The sequence below is a fragment of the Gadus macrocephalus genome, chromosome 3 (genome assembly GCF_031168955.1).
Source record: "Gadus macrocephalus chromosome 3, ASM3116895v1".
Classification (NCBI taxonomy): domain Eukaryota; kingdom Metazoa; phylum Chordata; class Actinopteri; order Gadiformes; family Gadidae; genus Gadus; species Gadus macrocephalus.
In genome coordinates this window covers 22,231,307-22,248,812 of record NC_082384.1, presented here as the reverse complement: position 1 = coordinate 22,248,812, position 17,506 = coordinate 22,231,307, and the positions used below count along the sequence as shown (strand labels likewise).

At 45.3% G+C, this 17,506-nt stretch overlaps 2 protein-coding genes across 5 annotated transcripts; one reads left to right on the top strand and one right to left on the bottom strand.

The window, feature by feature from the left end:
* The first annotated feature begins 1,980 nt into the window (after positions 1-1,980).
* On the top strand, positions 1,981-3,570 carry si:dkey-246e1.3 (trichohyalin). 2 transcript variants are annotated; one of them, XM_060046517.1, is made up of 3 exons: positions 1,981-2,163; positions 2,412-2,508; positions 2,914-3,570. In XM_060046517.1, the coding sequence occupies exons 1-3, from the start codon at positions 2,052-2,054 to the stop codon at positions 3,455-3,457; spliced, it is 753 nt and encodes a 250-aa protein (XP_059902500.1). In that variant the 5' UTR covers positions 1,981-2,051; the 3' UTR covers positions 3,458-3,570. The 2 variants fall into 2 exon arrangements, with proteins under 2 accessions (XP_059902500.1, XP_059902499.1); XM_060046516.1 differs by having other exon boundaries at positions 2,794-3,570.
* A 117-nt stretch (positions 3,571-3,687) lies between these two features.
* Positions 3,688-17,463, bottom strand: xpnpep1 (X-prolyl aminopeptidase (aminopeptidase P) 1, soluble). Of its 3 annotated transcripts, none has more exons than XM_060046492.1 (20): positions 17,342-17,463; positions 16,173-16,297; positions 15,903-15,966; positions 15,354-15,458; positions 14,639-14,731; positions 14,119-14,262; positions 11,718-11,813; positions 9,837-9,918; positions 9,307-9,517; positions 8,494-8,583; positions 8,288-8,338; positions 8,120-8,178; positions 7,690-7,767; positions 7,522-7,593; positions 7,184-7,244; positions 6,943-7,012; positions 6,478-6,651; positions 5,224-5,300; positions 4,804-4,902; positions 3,688-4,037 (listed from the first exon to the last, which is right to left on the bottom strand). In XM_060046492.1, exons 2-20 carry the CDS (start codon positions 16,287-16,289, stop codon positions 3,918-3,920), a joined length of 1,863 nt encoding a protein of 620 aa, XP_059902475.1. In that variant the 5' UTR covers positions 16,290-16,297; positions 17,342-17,463; the 3' UTR covers positions 3,688-3,917. The 3 variants fall into 3 exon arrangements, with proteins under 3 accessions (XP_059902475.1, XP_059902474.1, XP_059902476.1); XM_060046491.1 differs by lacking the exon at positions 17,342-17,463 and adding an exon at positions 16,672-16,825; XM_060046493.1 differs by lacking the exon at positions 17,342-17,463 and adding an exon at positions 16,696-16,795.
* Positions 17,464-17,506: the final 43 nt, after the last annotated feature.

Genomic DNA, 17,506 nt, shown 5'->3' with positions numbered 1-17,506 from the left:
GAATTTGTTTTGGTTGGTAGTTATTTTGTTTTCGAAAGCAGGACTTAGCTAGGTTGTAAGTATACCCGTGCACACAGAGGTGTGTTTCAGTGTGTGTGTGTGTGTGTGTGTGTGTGTGTGTGTGTGTGTGTGTGTGTGTGTGTGTGCGCGTGCGTCAGCCTGTCTCTGTAGGGGTATGTGTGGGGTGAAGGGGTGCCAAGATGTTTCCAGACTTTGTTTTAGTCTGGAGATGGTCTGCAGAGTTAAGAGCTATTTCAAGATTGATCTTAAATGTTATTGATTCAGCCTAATTACTAAACCATATGGCTGAATGAGCAATAACAGCACTGAACGAATCGTAGCTCCGCATTGATGTTTCACCACCAGAATAACGACAAATGTTAATAAGCCTGGTTTTACTCCCTGGATATTTGCCACAGCTGGGTTGTTTTATAAATAACTGTGGTTTGCTCAAATAAACTGCAACTGCCTAATGCCATTGCCCACCCTAGGATCCTCAAACCCAGACAAAGTGGGCCTAACTCCTACACAGTGGACCAGTGTGAATGTGAACACTAAACAATGTGCTCTAAAGATATCCACGGGGTTAATAAACATTAACAAGATACGAGAAGGCGATATAAATACCATTTAGATACGTAGGCTAGGCCGATCAATGATGAAGCCCTATAATGTTAAGGTAGTTCACTCATTTATAGGTAGAAGAAGCCTATCGTAAATGTATATTCTATACATTTTTCTATAATTTGTAGACCTGCATATATTTATATAATAAAACTATCAATCAGTAGGATCTCCCGTCGTGTTTTTTTAACAGCAGGCCTTGTTTGCTGCCTGTCTCTCAAACGGACGACGAATAAAAGAGGAAAGGTCGCCACCTAGTGGAGGATCTATGTATCTGCTGCTTAAGAAACGTGATGTGTGATTGGTGCATTAAATAAACATGCGTTTTTTACAACTCTCACTCATATGTCCCCATCTGTTTTACACTCTGTATTACCTTCATAATCATGATTGCACCATGGTTACGCTAATATAAATACCATTTAGATACGTAGGCTAGGCCGATCAATGATGCAGCCCTAGTGGTAGGCCTACATGTTAAGGTAGTTCACTCATTTATAGGTTTGCTAGAAGAAGCCCTACCGTAAATGTATATTCTATATTTATATATATTCTCTTTTTTCTATAATTTGTAGACCTGCATATATTTATATAATAAATATATTTACTTATAATTTATCCTGGTATTTTATCATCTTATTATACATTTGTCTGTCACTCCATATGCTGTTTTGTTTTCATACCGTCAGGACTATTATTATTCACTGATAATTGCGTAACGAGCCACTCTACGTGCGGGCTGAGGCATTAAGGATGAATGCGCCCTTTGTGTTGTTTCTCCCTTGATTCGGCTCTCCCAGGTCGGTGAAACCATGGATACAGGCAGACCCCCGACACTTTTGCAGACCTATAATCAGGCTCTTAATTAACTTGGTTGGGTTTCAATTCGGGTCATGAATTAACTATTTATGGATTCGTGAACGGTTACGTTTTTAAAATTTTCCAGTTTGGTCCATCAATCTGAACAGATTTATTGAAACACTTATATTTTTTTGAGCTGTTAATTTCGAATTAGGGAAAGGCTTGTAATGTGTCGACTGATCGTCACCCTTTGTGCTTTCTTGCAGTTGCTCAGTATGAAATGCAAACATTTAAATGTCAATAATGTAAATAATGATAATTTCTCAGAGCTAGCTTTAGGCTATTTTTCCCTAAATTCACAGTGGGATCCACCCGCTCTCTCCCTGAGTGGCCCCCATTAGGGGAGGCCGCCAACAGAAAGACACAGAATGGGGGGCATCCAACTTGAACTAAGTGGCAACAAAAGAGATGTTGGTTTCCACGGCAACTGAGTTAGGCAACACCCCCCCCCCCCCCCAAAACTCCCAGACCCGAATCACGTGGTCCAAAGTTTTAATTGAAACGAGGCGAGGGAGCAAGAGGCTCCGCGAGCCTCAGTCTGTGTCTTGGATGCCAATGACAGCACCATGAGTGGAGCCCATGAGGAGATGGCTGCCGCTACTGCTGCACAGACCTCCTCTCTGGACGTCAGCAGCACCGCTCTGGGTCTGCAGGACAGAACCCACACGGCCCTCTTTGGTTAGTTCGCTTTAACTTCTATTTGAAGAAATATTCGAATTATCTGTTTTTGTTGTCTGAAAATATTTTTGCTAAATTTTGCTAACTTTGTTTTGACAGTATGATGCAATGATAACGTTAATAAGTCATCAATTGCATTATTGTGTATGGATTGTCATATTTTTGGATAAAAACAGAGCATATTTGGAGCAACTCGAGTCATAACCTATCCTATCATATTATGATATCCCCCATATTCCGTTCCTCAGAGTTTCGAGTGTTCAACATCACTGTCGCCGTTCTGGCCTTGTGCATCCTGGTGTTCACCGGTCTGTACTGCATCACCGTCTGCTTCAACCGCAACAGGTAACCCAGCCCCCAGCCCCCATATCCTCGCCCCTCTGTCATCTAATCCATGTACGAGATAAGACCAGCAGATGATCTTCATGTTTTAGTATAGTCACGACAACATAATTAAAGCAACGCGATTCAATCACAGCCTTCATAAACATTGACATTGCCAAGTTCAGAGGCAATTATTCCCTAACGAGTGCAGAGTCTGCCCGTTAGTCCCTTCAGCTCGTTAGTGTAATTAACAAGACCCCCCCCCCCCCCCCCTCCTGCCACCCTCCCCATCCCCCCTCCCACCAGGCAGTGGAAGCGCGCCCACGCGTACGAGAGCGCGGTGACCCGAGGGGAGCCGGTGGACCCCGTGGCGGTGCGGGCCGTGAAGAGGTCCACCAGCTTCATCAACCCCTTCGCCCTCTTCAGGAGGCCCGAGGCGGAGCGCGACAAGGCCCGGATCTACTACATCTACAGCAACCCGCTGCCGGTCGGCCTGGAGGAGGAGGAGGAGGAGGAGAGGGAGCGGGAGAAGAGGCTGGAGGAGCGGAGGGAGCAGGAGGAGAGGAGGCTGAAGGAGGGGGAGAGGGAGCCGGACAAGAGGCGGGAGGAGACGAGGAAGGAGAAGAGGGAGCAGGAGAAGAGAGAGCAGGAGAAGAGGAGGGAGAGGGAGCAGGAGAAGAGGCTGGAGGAGACGAGGAAGGAGAAGAGGGAGCAGGAGAAGAGAGAGCAGGAGAAGAGAGAGCAGGAGAAGAAGAGGGAGCAGGAGAAGAGAGAGCAGGAGAAGAAGAGGGAGCAGGAGAAGAGGCAGGAGGAGGAGGAGGAGGAGGAGGACCGGAGGAGGCTGTGCCGGGCGCCCTGCGGCTTAGAGGTGCAGACTGTCCCGTCTCAGTCGCTGCTGATCCGGGAGTATGCCCAGGACCCGAACAGTGGGGTCACCCTGGACCCACCCATGTTTTACATGCAGCTCTAGAGACACCGGGGGTACATCGGACCCCCCCCGAGAGGCTTGATACCGCGTGAAATACACCGATCTGAAACGTGAAATGGTCATCTCAGAGCATCGTTTCCAGGAACCCCTTTTGAGCGAGGCGGCCGTTTCAGACTGACCCCGGTCACAACCCACGCCGAGTCGACGGGGAAGCGCGTTGTACACATGTTGTAGCGAAAATGACCACAGAGGCGCCGTCATTACGACCATCGTTGATTTCATTACCGTTTTAATGTTTTTACGTTAAAACAGCGTACACCATGCTGCGAATTACAAAAGAAGCAGAGCGTGACAGATGTACCAGAGCACAGAGTACCACGACAATCACTGCAGCGCGATTGGAAACACAGAATCCTGCGTCATTATCAAAAGGATCGGTGCTGGTTGGGGCGGGGGGGGGGCGAGGGATTCTGCGAGTGCATGGGAGTGAGGGGGAGGGGTCTCAGGCGATGGGCTGGGTCTCTCGGATCAGCCAATCCAGGGCCTCCTTCCTGCCCTGTCTTCGGAGCTCCGCCCCCACCGTCTCCATACACTGCCTGTGGTAGTCGTTCACCCAGTCCCGCTGCAGAAGAAGGAAGGGCGGGGGGGGGGGGGGGGGACCCTCTTTACGTTAAAAGGTGACATATTGCACCACCGGGTGTGAGTGTGATTAGCCGTAACAAGCCGTTTTGAAAATCTGCCTGGCTCTTCTGACGTCACAAGTTGGCGTGTCCACCTAGATGTATGACGGAGAGATGAGCAACGTTTGCTACAGTCCACTGGATAGGCTGGTAGACTGATGTATCCAGCACACATCTAGGTGGACAGGCCCACTTGTCAGAAGAGGCAGATTTTCAAAAAAGGCTTGTAACGGCTAATCACACTCCCACCTGGTGGTATAATATGTCACCTTTGAACATTCACTTATTGTCATTCATTCAAGCCAATCAGAAAGAGCCGTCCGTGACACAGGTGAAAATCCGCTAAAATTGAATATGCTCCCCGGCCGAAGCTGAACAGCCCGTGATGCTGTGTGAACGCTGATACGATGGTTGGAAACAAATCTGTAAAATTTAACTTGTTTTTAAGCTTGCTCGATTCGTGTTGCATTGTTTATTCATCCCATGTGCAGTTTGTGTATCTTTCATCAGTATAGCTTTAGCTGGCATAGCCCTGTGTGGCTGGTCGATGTGGTGTGTGAACAGACAGTGGGGGGGTTGGCTTAGGGGAAGTCGTTTTGTGTGATATCCACTAGCAGTATTATTGATGTTTCAGCCCTCTCTGCCAAGTCTATATTGGACATATTATAGAATAAAAGCCATTGGGCAGCTGTGGTGGCAACACTTTACCTCTTTCTGAGTCAGCATGTCTGTGTTCATCATCTTCACTTGCATGGGCACCAGGGTGAGAGGTTCAAAGGTCAGGCTGCCCCTGTTCATGTAGTTGTACTGGAGACACATATTGACAAGGCAAAAGACTTGAGCCTGCTCCTTTTTCCCCCCATTGAGTCTAACTATAGGACTATAGTTATTGATGAAGGTATTCTAAACTTATGAAATGGCAGAAGGAAAGAAAAGCATACAATTGCTACATTCAAATATGAAACTTTTCATATATTGAAGCAATTATGCTCAACACAAGCAAGAGGTCGGTGGAGGACACAGCAGATAAGTTATTATATATAATACAAATATGTTAAAAATAGAATGTGCCACACATTATATCCCAGATACAAAGGCTTATATTCCCTTCTGGGTGAGAGGTTTTACCTTGGGTTTGGATGGCACGACCAGCACCACATTTTCAATTCTGATGCCGAAAGATCCATCTTCATAGTAGCCAGGTTCTGGTGATGAAAAGGATAAGTGGGTGCAGAATGTGAGTAGGGGATGATGTCAAACATAATCACACCAAAACAAGTTCAGTTGGCTAGCCTGGACAGCAGAACTTCACCGGGCCTGAATCCTATTCCTCTGATTATACCAGCAAAGGGGTAGAAACCGTCAACTGTATTTAGTACTTGTGTCAAAGAAGTGCCAACTAGTTTGTAGCGTGTAGTAACGAGGCCAAGGATTTAAAATCCTCCTAGCTATCAGAAGACGACATCAGATTAGCATTGCTATATAATATGACAACATAGTGTAACATTAGCAGTAATATCTTATCGTTTAACAGCTGCTTTCAACCCGTAGCGACAATTTCTGATGCATGTCATTAAGGAGCAGGTCAGCTGGTTTAAACATCTTGCTCGAGGATGAGTTAGGGCTTGGCTGGGAATCAAAGAATTTCCATTGTTCTGGTCTTTCTTTAGATTGCTGGTTGGTTAAGCGATGACAACTGGTTTCAATTGATATTCGGTGGAACCGCATTCTCTCCGAGTTCCTCATTATCGGACACTCCTCGCCCAAGTTCTGTTTTTCTAAACATTTTTCGTAAAGGTGTTTGAACGGGCTCGATGCCAGACCGATTGGAAACTGAACTCAAGAGCCAACGGATGCGTCACGAGGCCAAACCCCTATCCGGTGTTCACCACTGGCCCTCTTCCCTGTCCCTAATCATACCATCCTAGTGGCTTAAAGAACCATTAAAGAACCAATAAAGATCCAATAAAGAACCATTAAAAGAACCAACAAAGAACCATTAAAGAACCATTAAACAACCAATAAAGATCCAATAAAGAACCATTAAAAGAACCAACAAAGAACCAACAAAGAACCATTAAAGAACCATTAAACAACCATTAAACAACCAATAAAGATCCAACATAGAACCATTAAAAGAACCACTAAAGAACCACCAAAGGTCCAACAAAGAACCATTAAAGAACCATTAAAGAACAATTAATGAACCATTAAAGAACCACTAAAGAACCATTAAAAGAACCAACAAAGGACCAACAAAGGACCAACAAAGGACCAACAAAGAACTAAAAGAGAACCATTGAAGAACCAACAAACAGCCAACAAACAACCAACAAACAACCAACCAACAGCCAATAGATATAAGCAGGCTCCCGGCCACACCGTCGCTGACGATCATGCCGGCCTCCAGGGGCTCGTCGGCGAACGTCTTGTAGCTGATGCCGCAGGGCCCCTCGTGGACGTTGAGGAAGCAGCCCACGCCGTGCCCCGTCCCGTGCAGGTAGTCCAGCCCCGCCTCCCACAGCGCCGCACGGGCAAACGAGTCCAGCAGGTGGCCTGGGAGGGGGAGAGGGCAGAGGTCATGGAGGACGGCAGAGGTCATGGAGGAGGGCAGAGGTCATGGAGGACGGCAGAGGTCATGGAGGAGGGTAGAGGTCATGGAGGAGGGCAGAGGTCATGGAGGAGGGCAGGGGTCATGGAGGACAGCAGAGGTCATGGAGGACAGCAGAGGTCATGGAGGACAGCAGAGGTCATGGAGGAGAGCAGAGGTCATGGAGGAGAGCAGAGGTCATGGAGGGGCAGGGGTCATGGAGGAGGGCAGAGGTCATGGAGGAGGGCAGACGTTACCTTTGGTTCCGTTGGGGAAGATCGCGGCGCTGACAGCGATGTGTCCCTTCAGTACGTAGGTGAAGCACTCCTGGTGAGAGCAGCAGGTAAAGCGAGCTGGTTTACATCGCAACGGTGACAGCTGCAGTCACAATATTTACATATCGCTGAAGAATGAGGAATTGTTATCCTTTTCGCCCACTCGAAACGAAAGGGAAAATATGTTGTTGCACAGGAGCCAGAGCTAGTGTTAAATAAAAACCTTTTCGTAGGCAGAAGGGGTTCCAAAGTGCACGGTACGCGTGACGTCTGTGGTTCCATCCCTGGGCAAAGCAAATAGCAAATAGGGAAAGATAAATAAATACAGTGCGTGTTCACACATTGGTAAAACTGTTCCATCAAATGAATAAAAAAGAAGTGCACTTTTTCATTACAATCACACATGTAATATCATATTATGCTTAACATTTTATAAATATATTGTAGAAATATTATTTTAAAGAAACTGGAATTCTTTTTGGTTTTACGGATGCATTATTGATTTATTTGTTCGACTTTAGGCTCTGCTTTGTAAAAGTCACGTGATGTTACTGAACTTACTTGTACTGCGCCCCGGAGTCGAGCAGGTAGACCTCGTTTAGCGAGAGAGTTCTGTTGGTTTCCGGCAGGGGTCTACAGAGACAGAGACCAGAGGTTTCTTTGGCTGCATATGTTTTGTGTACCTATTATATAAATCAAACCCGTTTCATTGTTTTATGGAAACCATACCTGTAATGTATGATGGCTCCATTGGGACCCACACTGGATATTGAGGGGAAACTCAGGCCGACGAAATCTTTTTGTTGGCTGAAATAGAAACACAATAAATATAAAAAATATAATAGTCAAGATCACCAATCTGAATTGACTGTAAGAAATAAACATGTTCCTGCAACATATGAACAGTACACTTCCTTGTGTATAAACATTGTTTGATTTTTAAATATTGTATATACTCGCTCTCTATATATATATATATATAAATATATATATATATACACACCTATCATCATACCAAACGACTGTATAAGTGCCTTTAACTCATCACCCAGTGCGTCTAACATTTTTTTTATCTGTAGGGGGCACTACAACTCAATTCTCGCTCACAATCCTGTGTGACACAAAAACACTTTTTGTTATTATATTTGCCATGACTTGCCTGCGAAAGTCTTCAGCCTTATCTGCGGAGGAGATTTCCGTCACGGTGCCCTTTGGAATCTAGAAACAGATCAACCGCAGGGGGTAACGTTAGGACGCGGCCGGCTCACATGCCACTCGCATTATGGTGTAACAAATGGCTTAAGGAAAATATCAAAAAGGTAAACACCTCTTTTTCCAGCCAGGCAAAGAGCTCACAAAGGGCGACAGCATCCTTGATCTATGAGCCGGTGTCAATGAAAAACAATGATTCACTTGTTGTTAGATGTAGAGGGGAAAAAAACAGAGCCTGTCAGTTGAGGAAATGGAGGATCATTATCGCAGTGACCCGATAAAGGCTCGTTAAAATGGGCGTTGTAAAAGGCGGGGACTTACGTGGGCCGTTTTCATTCCCTGGATCTCGGTGGCGTTCTTGACGGCCTTGGCCAGGCAGAGTGGGGTGTAAGAGATCTGGGATCTGTGGGTCTGGGGAGACAAAGGTAGAGGGAACCCAAAAGGGCAGAGGGTCAGCCGTTAGTTTCACAGGACACCAGCTGAGTCCATAGGTCAAGGGGCACCTCACAGGGGTTTGGCTTTGGCTTATGGCGTCTTTTATCTGTAGATAGGCAATGACTTCATTCTTCCCGGTGCTTATTAAATATGATTGTTGCAAGCAGTTCTATCAAATGTTCAATCTAACCGTAGATAATAAGACTACTGATAATAAAATAAAAAATAAGTAGGACAAAAAGGTTTAAGAAAATGCCTCATGGGGGTTGTGATGCGGTGTGCAGTGATGTCGTGTGTGTGAGGGTTGTGTTTTTGTGTATTTATGTTGTGATCCATCCAGGGAATGCATCTCAGACGGACGGACTGGGTAGCAGGAGGCTGGGTGCCGTGGTAACCAAATGGCACAAAGTGAAGCCTTAACTCTTAACATCCACAAGCTCTCCAGGAAAGATCAAGCAGCAGCCCCCTAGACTGGCCCCGACCCCTCCACGGTGAGTGTGAATAAATGTAAAGGGACGGCATTTATATAGCGGTTTTCCAACCTATTGGCCACTCAAAGCGCTTTACAATATTGCCTCTAATTCACCATTCACGCACACATTCACACACCGACGGCGGAGTCAGCCATGCAGGGCGACAGCCAGCTCGTCGGGAGCAGTTAGGGGGAGGGCCCTCGCTCAGGGCCACCCCAACACCCACCTTGGGGATGACCTGTGTGAGGGCGCAGCCCGCCTTGTCACAGATCCACACTTTGTCCTTGGGGCCCAGCGCGGCGCACACGGCCTGGAGCTCCGTGTGGACCGCCTCGTAGGGGGACACCTGGATGCTGAGCTCGGGCCTGCTGGGGGCGTCCAGCTGCAGGTGCTGCCTGACAGCCGGGTCCTCCAGACGCTTCAGGTCCACAAACAGCCTGCAGGAGAGGGCATGGTGGGGGGGGCGAGGCTTGGATGAGTGGAGTGCCTTCTCATTATTATTATTTTTGAATGGATTTTATTAAAAATATATTGATTTATTTAGTATAGGCATGTAGGGTGTCGCCGTCTTGGAGCTTGTTTACATTACATACACAACACATTTTATGTGACACACACACACACACACACACACACACACACACACACACACACACACACACACACACACACACACACACACACACACACACACACACACACACACACACACACACACACACACACGTTTCAGACGTTATTATAGAACACATGTACCTGATTGTTTTCATGCCCACGACGGAGTAGGCAAAGAACACCGGGTTGTATTCGATGTCTGACCCACGCAGGTTGAACAGCCCTGCAGAGAACGATGCAAAACGACAGAAACGGGTAACATGATACATTACATACACATTTAAAAAGAAAAAAATAACACATCTGCAGCATCTCTAATCACAGACGCTGAATTATTCTGTTTTTTTGTCGCGTTTTCTTTTTTTATCGTGTGTGCGTTCAAAGGAAAGCATCCGTTTCCATCTGGGACATTGACCTCGGCTAGGCTCTAGATTTGTAAGATACATTTGCTGCATCTTATCTGTACTCGTGTCATGCAGTGACTGCAGGTCACTTTGGACGACAGCATCCACGAAACAGCCCTTGACCTAAATGTCCTCCCACGACGACGCAGGCTCTGGGGTCGTTTTAACCTTCGTGCCTCAGAAAACGGTCAAAATTAATAAAAATAGACCTTTGGTTCTATTTTTATTCATCCTTGGCTCTTACTTGTCTGTGACTATTATTAGAAAACCTTGTGCTCATCCACCGTGGATACCCAAACTAACCCAACCCCCCTCCCCCCGCCCTATACACTTGGAACCAATTGGAAACCTCTGGTCTCAATGTGAGGGCAATCAAAGTCTTAAAAAAAGAGAAGAGAAAAAAAAGATTCAAATTAGGGCCGAAATACTCGAGTCGACCAATCAGGCTGGAGAGCCCTTGGACCAGGGTGAACACCCTCGGTGCCCGGGTGACACCCGTGTATCGTGATCGGGAATCGTGACAGGAATTAGGTAACCGTGGAGATGACCAGGACGCGGCGGCGCCGGCTTTGGGATGGTCGTGAATGTAGACACGCTAGTAGACTCTAGCTAACCTGGAACAGTCCTTAAAATGGTCAGAGGAGACAGCCTCAAACAGCTGGACCTTGTGATAAAACATCCGACATCCATATCCTATTCCGCCATGTCTTGCATTGTACTTTATCGTTGTTTTCAATTTTTCAGTGGCTTTTCGTGTCGGGCGTTCTGCACTGAAGCAATCTGCTCCAGATGGCTATATTCCTACTTTACCCAGAATGACTATAAAAAATGTGCATTCATACATAGGATAAATAAATCAAAGGTCTTATAACGATGTGTATTACAGACTTGATTCTTATTTGTGATTTGGTTAGGACAGCTTGTCTTAGCTTACCCAGTGGATTAAAGAAACGTTCCCATAGTTGGATCGAATACTTTGGTGACCATTTCGGTTTACAGCTGTCATTGAGTCATTGTCATTGTAATCCTCCATGGAAAATAAAGAGATATCTGATGAATCACTGCCCCAGTGCCCGGACCCGTTGGGCAGCAATTCATTAGAAAGCAGATAAAATCTACCTGGCTGTTTATTCAACCAATGAGGCCATGCCATAGCGGGACGTAGATCAGCCACACCCAAATCCTGCACAGCCAAAGTGCATTCTGCACGTTGGGCTGCTGGCCTGGCAGAATGCGTGTACCCTAGCTAAATGGCTGATATCTAGCCACAGGAACATTGCAAACGATTTATATTGAAGGATTCTTAGACAGAACCCCTGATTTGTTGTCATATTGGAATTTACCTAAAATACGATACTGTTGATTTCTACTAGGGTAGATTGTAGACACGCTCCCTTATTAAACCCCATACTAATTACTGCAGCAATGTCTCTGTGTGGCATAGGAGCGTCTACAGATAATGAGTTTATCAACAGCAAAGTGAAATACCACACGAAACAGTCCATAGGACCTTGGGTGTGCTGAACATCGCCGCGGGACATATCCTATCAATTTCAAACTGTTTTAGGCAGATGTTTATATTGTTTTATAAGCCTTAATAAAAAAATAAAAAACCTACATGCAATCTCGTCCAGCGCCGTGGCAACAAACCAGTTGATCTTCCTCTCCCGCATCTTGGCGCGCAGTGCTGTGATTTTGTCCTGCCAGGACATACCTGTCGGAAGAGAGCATTGTTACTGATTATCAGAGCTTAGCTGCAGCATTTCTGTTTTGCCACAGGCATGGGACTTTCTTAACCTAGCATAGCCTTGTCTCGAGATAACTTGGTTGATTTATAAGGACAAGTAAGTTGTTGCAGGCTGTGTGAAGGGGGGGGGGGGGGGGGGGGGATAGGAACAACCTAATAGGAAATGATGATCCAAATGAGACAATAATAATCATACTAATACATACAGCTGAAAAACATATCCTGCATGATTTTAATTCTGAACAATATGACCTTGTTTCCAGTCATAGACACAATTGGGAGGCAGGGGCACAAATGCCAAACAGGGGCACAAATGCCAAATCAAAGGTATTGATATTTGTCTGTAAGCAGTGGTGGGCCGTCAGGGCCAGCAGGGCCTTCTCTGCTGGCCCTGTCAAAATCGAAATAACATATATATATTATGCTTTATTAACATCTGGCCATGGGTGATGGGTGAGTTTTACTTTGCACTGTGTAGGAGCGATAATGTTGTTGTGGTACTTTAGTTTATAAAGCATTTTTTTTAATGGTTTGATACACAAATATATTGCTGGAATTTGGGCAGTGGGCTTAATGGTAATGCTTTGTGTGGATGCCGCTTAATAAGCATATTAAATTAACCCGTTCACTACTACTCCTGTGGGCTTAATATGGTGGCGAATTGTGGGTCTTTCCCCAGAATGCAACACTGTCTTCTTAACGCTTTGGCTTCTGCAAATTTGATACCATCTCTCGACACAGGTGAACCACTTCCCCTAAAGCGTCTGTCACGTCATCCCGTCCCACTGTCAGAAGCGTGGCATGCTTTGCCTCGTACAGTGCCTTCTATAGAAGGGCTTGGCCTTCTTCACTGTGAGAGTGGCAGCATAAACCCGTTTTCAGTCATCCCCCGGGTGAAAAGATGCTTGCGAGGCCCATGGCTTTTGAAACCGGTTATCTTGTGGGTTATCTTTTAAGACAGCGCTTGTACTCGCTTTAGATTCTGCCAAACGCGCCTGTGAGCTTGCGGCTCGGTCGTTGCTTAGGTGGAAGGGAAGGACCAATGTGAACTACTATAACCGTGTTCGGTCTGCCTATATTACATAGCCGACAATATATGAGGAAGGTCAAACCAAACGTGGAAAATGTCTCTGACGAGTATGTCTCTCAATTGGAATATTGAATTACATTTATTCATCATCCCGATATAATTGTGTAGGTTCAGTCTGTCTGAAACAAGAAAGAGATATAGATATCAATCTATATACACTACGTCTCTTACACGAATCAATCAAATTTGACAATAGCCTGTAATATAAACTAATAATTAGGTTGTGTGTGTTTGTGAAGGACAGACATAGGCATGTGCACAGAGAGGAGTCCCCCTGCTTGTCATTTGTTCGGAAATCAATTCGGCATTGCGGGAAATATATGTTGAACTTTGTCAAATGAGTAAATAAGGCTATCTAAAGTAAATTTGCTCTCAATGAGCGATTGAGATTAGGAATCCAAAGGGGGGAAATTGAACGTCAAACTGAATTCATCATCTCGGATATAAGTGTGTGCAGTCTGTCCAAAACAAATAAAATATATTAAATGCGTTTTCAACTAAATCAAACATTTTACAGTAGGCGTGACTATACAATTTAATAAAATAAGTGTGTGTTGTTGTTGTGTCGGACACACATCACCATACAGCCAGAGTATAAATACAGCCTGTATTTTACAATACAGCCTGCAAGACTTACTTATTGTTGTTGTTTTTGGGGTGAAAACCAGACATAGGATACAAATTTTACAGACAGGTTATACAGAACCTTTTTTCATGGATTCTACGAAAAAGCAAGCTTGAATCAGAGGTTACGAACTAACTCTATTCCCTTTATTCACTCCTATGCCTGTTTGTAGAAGAATTAGGGTTTTTATCATTGAGGTTGTGTTTTGCACACACTTGACTTCTTGAGACCGATATGACCCAGGACTTTGGTCCAGCTACCAATATAAATTAATCTCACAGCTTCACCACAGCCAATAGGACAAAGCCCAGGCGGCGTAGCCTACATCAAGTATCATAACTCGAGCTCTATCAGGTTAGTGTGGCTGAGTAGATCAAACGTGAACAATTAGGCGTGTAGATGTCAATCAGGCATTCCGACTCAAAATTTGATATGTGCGCAATTAGTCCTCCCTCGTCCATCATACATGCAATTTTGACATCGGCTGCCATGTGCTTTGAGGTGTTTAAAACCAGTTCATGTGTAATGTGGCAGGCGTAGAGCCCCCAGGCACTCACCGGTGCGCTCTAAGCCCAGGGTCATGAGCTGGGTGCTGGGTCTTTGGGGCCGGTCCAGCCACACAGCGTCTATCAGGTTGTCCTGCACGGCCACCAGGGAGTGGCCGGCACCGGCCAGGGCCTTGGACATGTTCTTCCACTGGTCTGGAGGGGCCGTTGCCCCGGGACACACAAAGGACATGTCGGGTAAGAAGCTAGATACCGATACAGGCCAGAGGGAAGCTATGGGTGCCGGATGGTGCTAATGGCTACAGTGAGCATTTTAGATTTTCTTTACTTTGCACAAATAAACTACATAGCGATTCAATTATACAATTCACGCCCGGATTATGTTCATTCATTGCAATCACTGTAAACACAATTCCTGAATTCAGATTTCAATCATGCATTATTCTTTCAGTTTATGTGGCCATAGCATCTGGCTAAAGCTATTATTATTATGATTATTATTAGGTCTACGTCAGTACAGAAGAGCTTCCTAAAGAGGGGGGGGGGGGGATGCTTCCACACTGCTACCCACCTGCAGCGATGATCCAGGGGTCCACGCCCACCTTGGAGTTCTCTGGCAGAACGCTGATCAGCCAGTCCTCCTGAGAGGGGGTCTCCTTCAGCCCTGCGCACCACACACTTTGGATTTCAAATCCCTTCTTTTTGTAAAGCGATGCCTAAAAAGCATACCTACAATCTGTTGTATTTAAAGGTGACATATTGTACCACCAGGTGTCATTAGCCGTTACAAGCCGTTTTTGAAAATCGGCCTCTTCTGAAATCCCAAGTGGGCGTGTCCACCTAGATGTATGACGGATAGATTATCAACGTTTGCTGCAGTCCACTGGGTAGGCTGGTAGACTGATCTATCCGTCATACATCGAGGAAGGTACGCCCACTTGTGGTGTCAGAAGAGGCCGATTTTCAAAACGGCTTGTAACGGCAAATCACACGCACACCTGGTGGTATAATATGTCACCTTTAAGATGCATTGTGATATATAGGGCTCCATTGAACACACACACGCACACAGACACACAGACACCGAACACACACACACTCTGGGGAATGTCTCCTCTCCGTCACAAGGTCAGCGTTGTGAGGCCGAGTGACGCGTACGGACGCTCCAGCCTCTACTTGCCCTTTTGGACTCGTCCACTCACGGCTCGTCCGGGCGTGACTTGAGACCAACACGCATGCAAACACCTGAGGCGGCTCTTAAGCGACTAAGTGTGCAGACAGCTCACCCATCTTCATGAGGGTCCAGTTGTTGTCCATTTGCTGGCTGGCCTGCAGGAAGTAGCGACCGTCGGTCCACATGGCAGCGTGCTGCTCCGTCACTATGGCCGTACCTGAAGATCATCGCACACACAAGCACACACAGACACAATTTATTTAGATCGGGGATTCTATAAAGTTATCAATTTCCCAGGAAATGTGTCAGATTGGATACACACATCTTTGGGCCTCGGCCAGGAACGTGCCATGCCAGTGCCACGTCATCAAGTGCGCTCGCCCTCATTCACACACACACACCCACACACTATCGTGCAATTCTTTTCGCAGTTATTGCAATTTTATCATTTGAATGAGATCATCTCGGACACACATGCACACACATTTTCTCTTGTGAATCTCAATCAGTATAGCCATCTACAGTGAGGAAGGGATACACGCAGATAGGCCAGAGACACAGATGCACAGATACAGAGGGGCTGGAGACACAGATACAGACAGGCTGGAGACACAGATACAGACGAGCTGGAGACACAGACACACACATAGGAGGAACACACCTGCCGAGCCGTTGAATCCACAGATGAATTCACGTCTACAGTCGCATGGTGCGATATATTCACTCTGGAAGAGGAACAGGGAACACATTTACAGAACAGTTTGAACACGATAAAGCTAATAATTCAATTTAATTAAAATATATTTTAGGGATCGTCAACATATGGAAATGTCTAACTTAACATGTGAATAATAAAAGACAGAAATAACCAATTGCTCAAGATCCTCAAGAAATGTTGGTATGAATAAACATATTCGGTTTCTTTTCCTACCTGATGTGCGTCTCCAGAGGGGATGATGTAAGCCTGTATGGGCTCGGAAAAGTATTTACAGTTCTTCATCGCGAGGCGAAGCTGCCTGAGCAACTCCACCGTTAGTTTAGGAGACATGGCCTTGTCTGAGTAAATAAAACGAAGGAGAGATTAGTCTCACAAATAAGATTTTAAATGAATAGGGACAACAAATAACTTCCTGGTTCTGAGATTAAGTCATAGAAAAGAATAAGCAATATTTTGTTTTGGAAAAAAATATTACATATTTAATACACATGCGTGTTAAATGCAATAACACCATGCCCAGATACTACAACACCGATGAAGTTATCCAGCTTCTAAACGGGCCTAAAACTTTGTCTGATTTTCAACTGTTGCAATTATTTTTCTGCCCTTGCCTGGTTCGTGCAACACCTCTCCAGCTTCCTAACCTCCTATCAGACCCCTTATTGAAAAACCAACCCAAATCGCCCCAGCAAGGAAACTCATTGAACATTACCTGATTCCAGGGAACTCATTTTACCTTCAAATGCCTTAAATTGACTCGAGAAACTCAAATGTAACCTCAACACCTGTGTATATATAATCCTTTATCTCATGCTGATTAAGCAAGGAGAATAAAATCCCGGGTTAAATATTATAAGAGTCTAAAGGTCCAGTCAGTGAACGGTGGTTTCAATCTCCTCAACAACGATCTCTCCCATTGGCTACACCGCGCCTGAGATGTTTGTTTACAAATGATTAGTTACAGTACATATTTAATAACCACAGTACATGTCACCTAAAAAGTTACAATATGCAAGGGAAAATATGCATTTGGCCTATGCTATTGCCAATCTTTTAAATGTACATGTTTTATCTAGGCCCACAGGCATAATTGCATGCATTTGTTAATTTATTGTGAAGTGAATGCGTTAGTGGGAGTGGGAGCGAGCCTTTTAACTGTTAGCACGGGTACTCTCCATTCCGTGCCTCTCAGTGCGAGTGATCTGCGATGTTTTGGCACAATGCAGACTGCGTTGTGTAAACAGGCGTGGGAACGACAAACGCTACCATGTTTTTAACATGTTCAATACCCCATCAACGTCATATTAAATCGCTGTTGTGTAAAACCAAAAAGCAGCATAGCATGCAGCCGATAATCAATTTAAACACACATAATTATTTACCGTAGGCTTTGATTCTTCTGTTTAAATGACTTTTTATACCAGCTGTGCCTTGTGTCAATTTACAAAACAGGAGGCTGCCATTTCATTGATGACGTAGCCGGTCACGTGACAGCCCATTTTTTTCAGCAGCTCGCCTCCGCTCATTGAATTCATAGCAAAAAATAT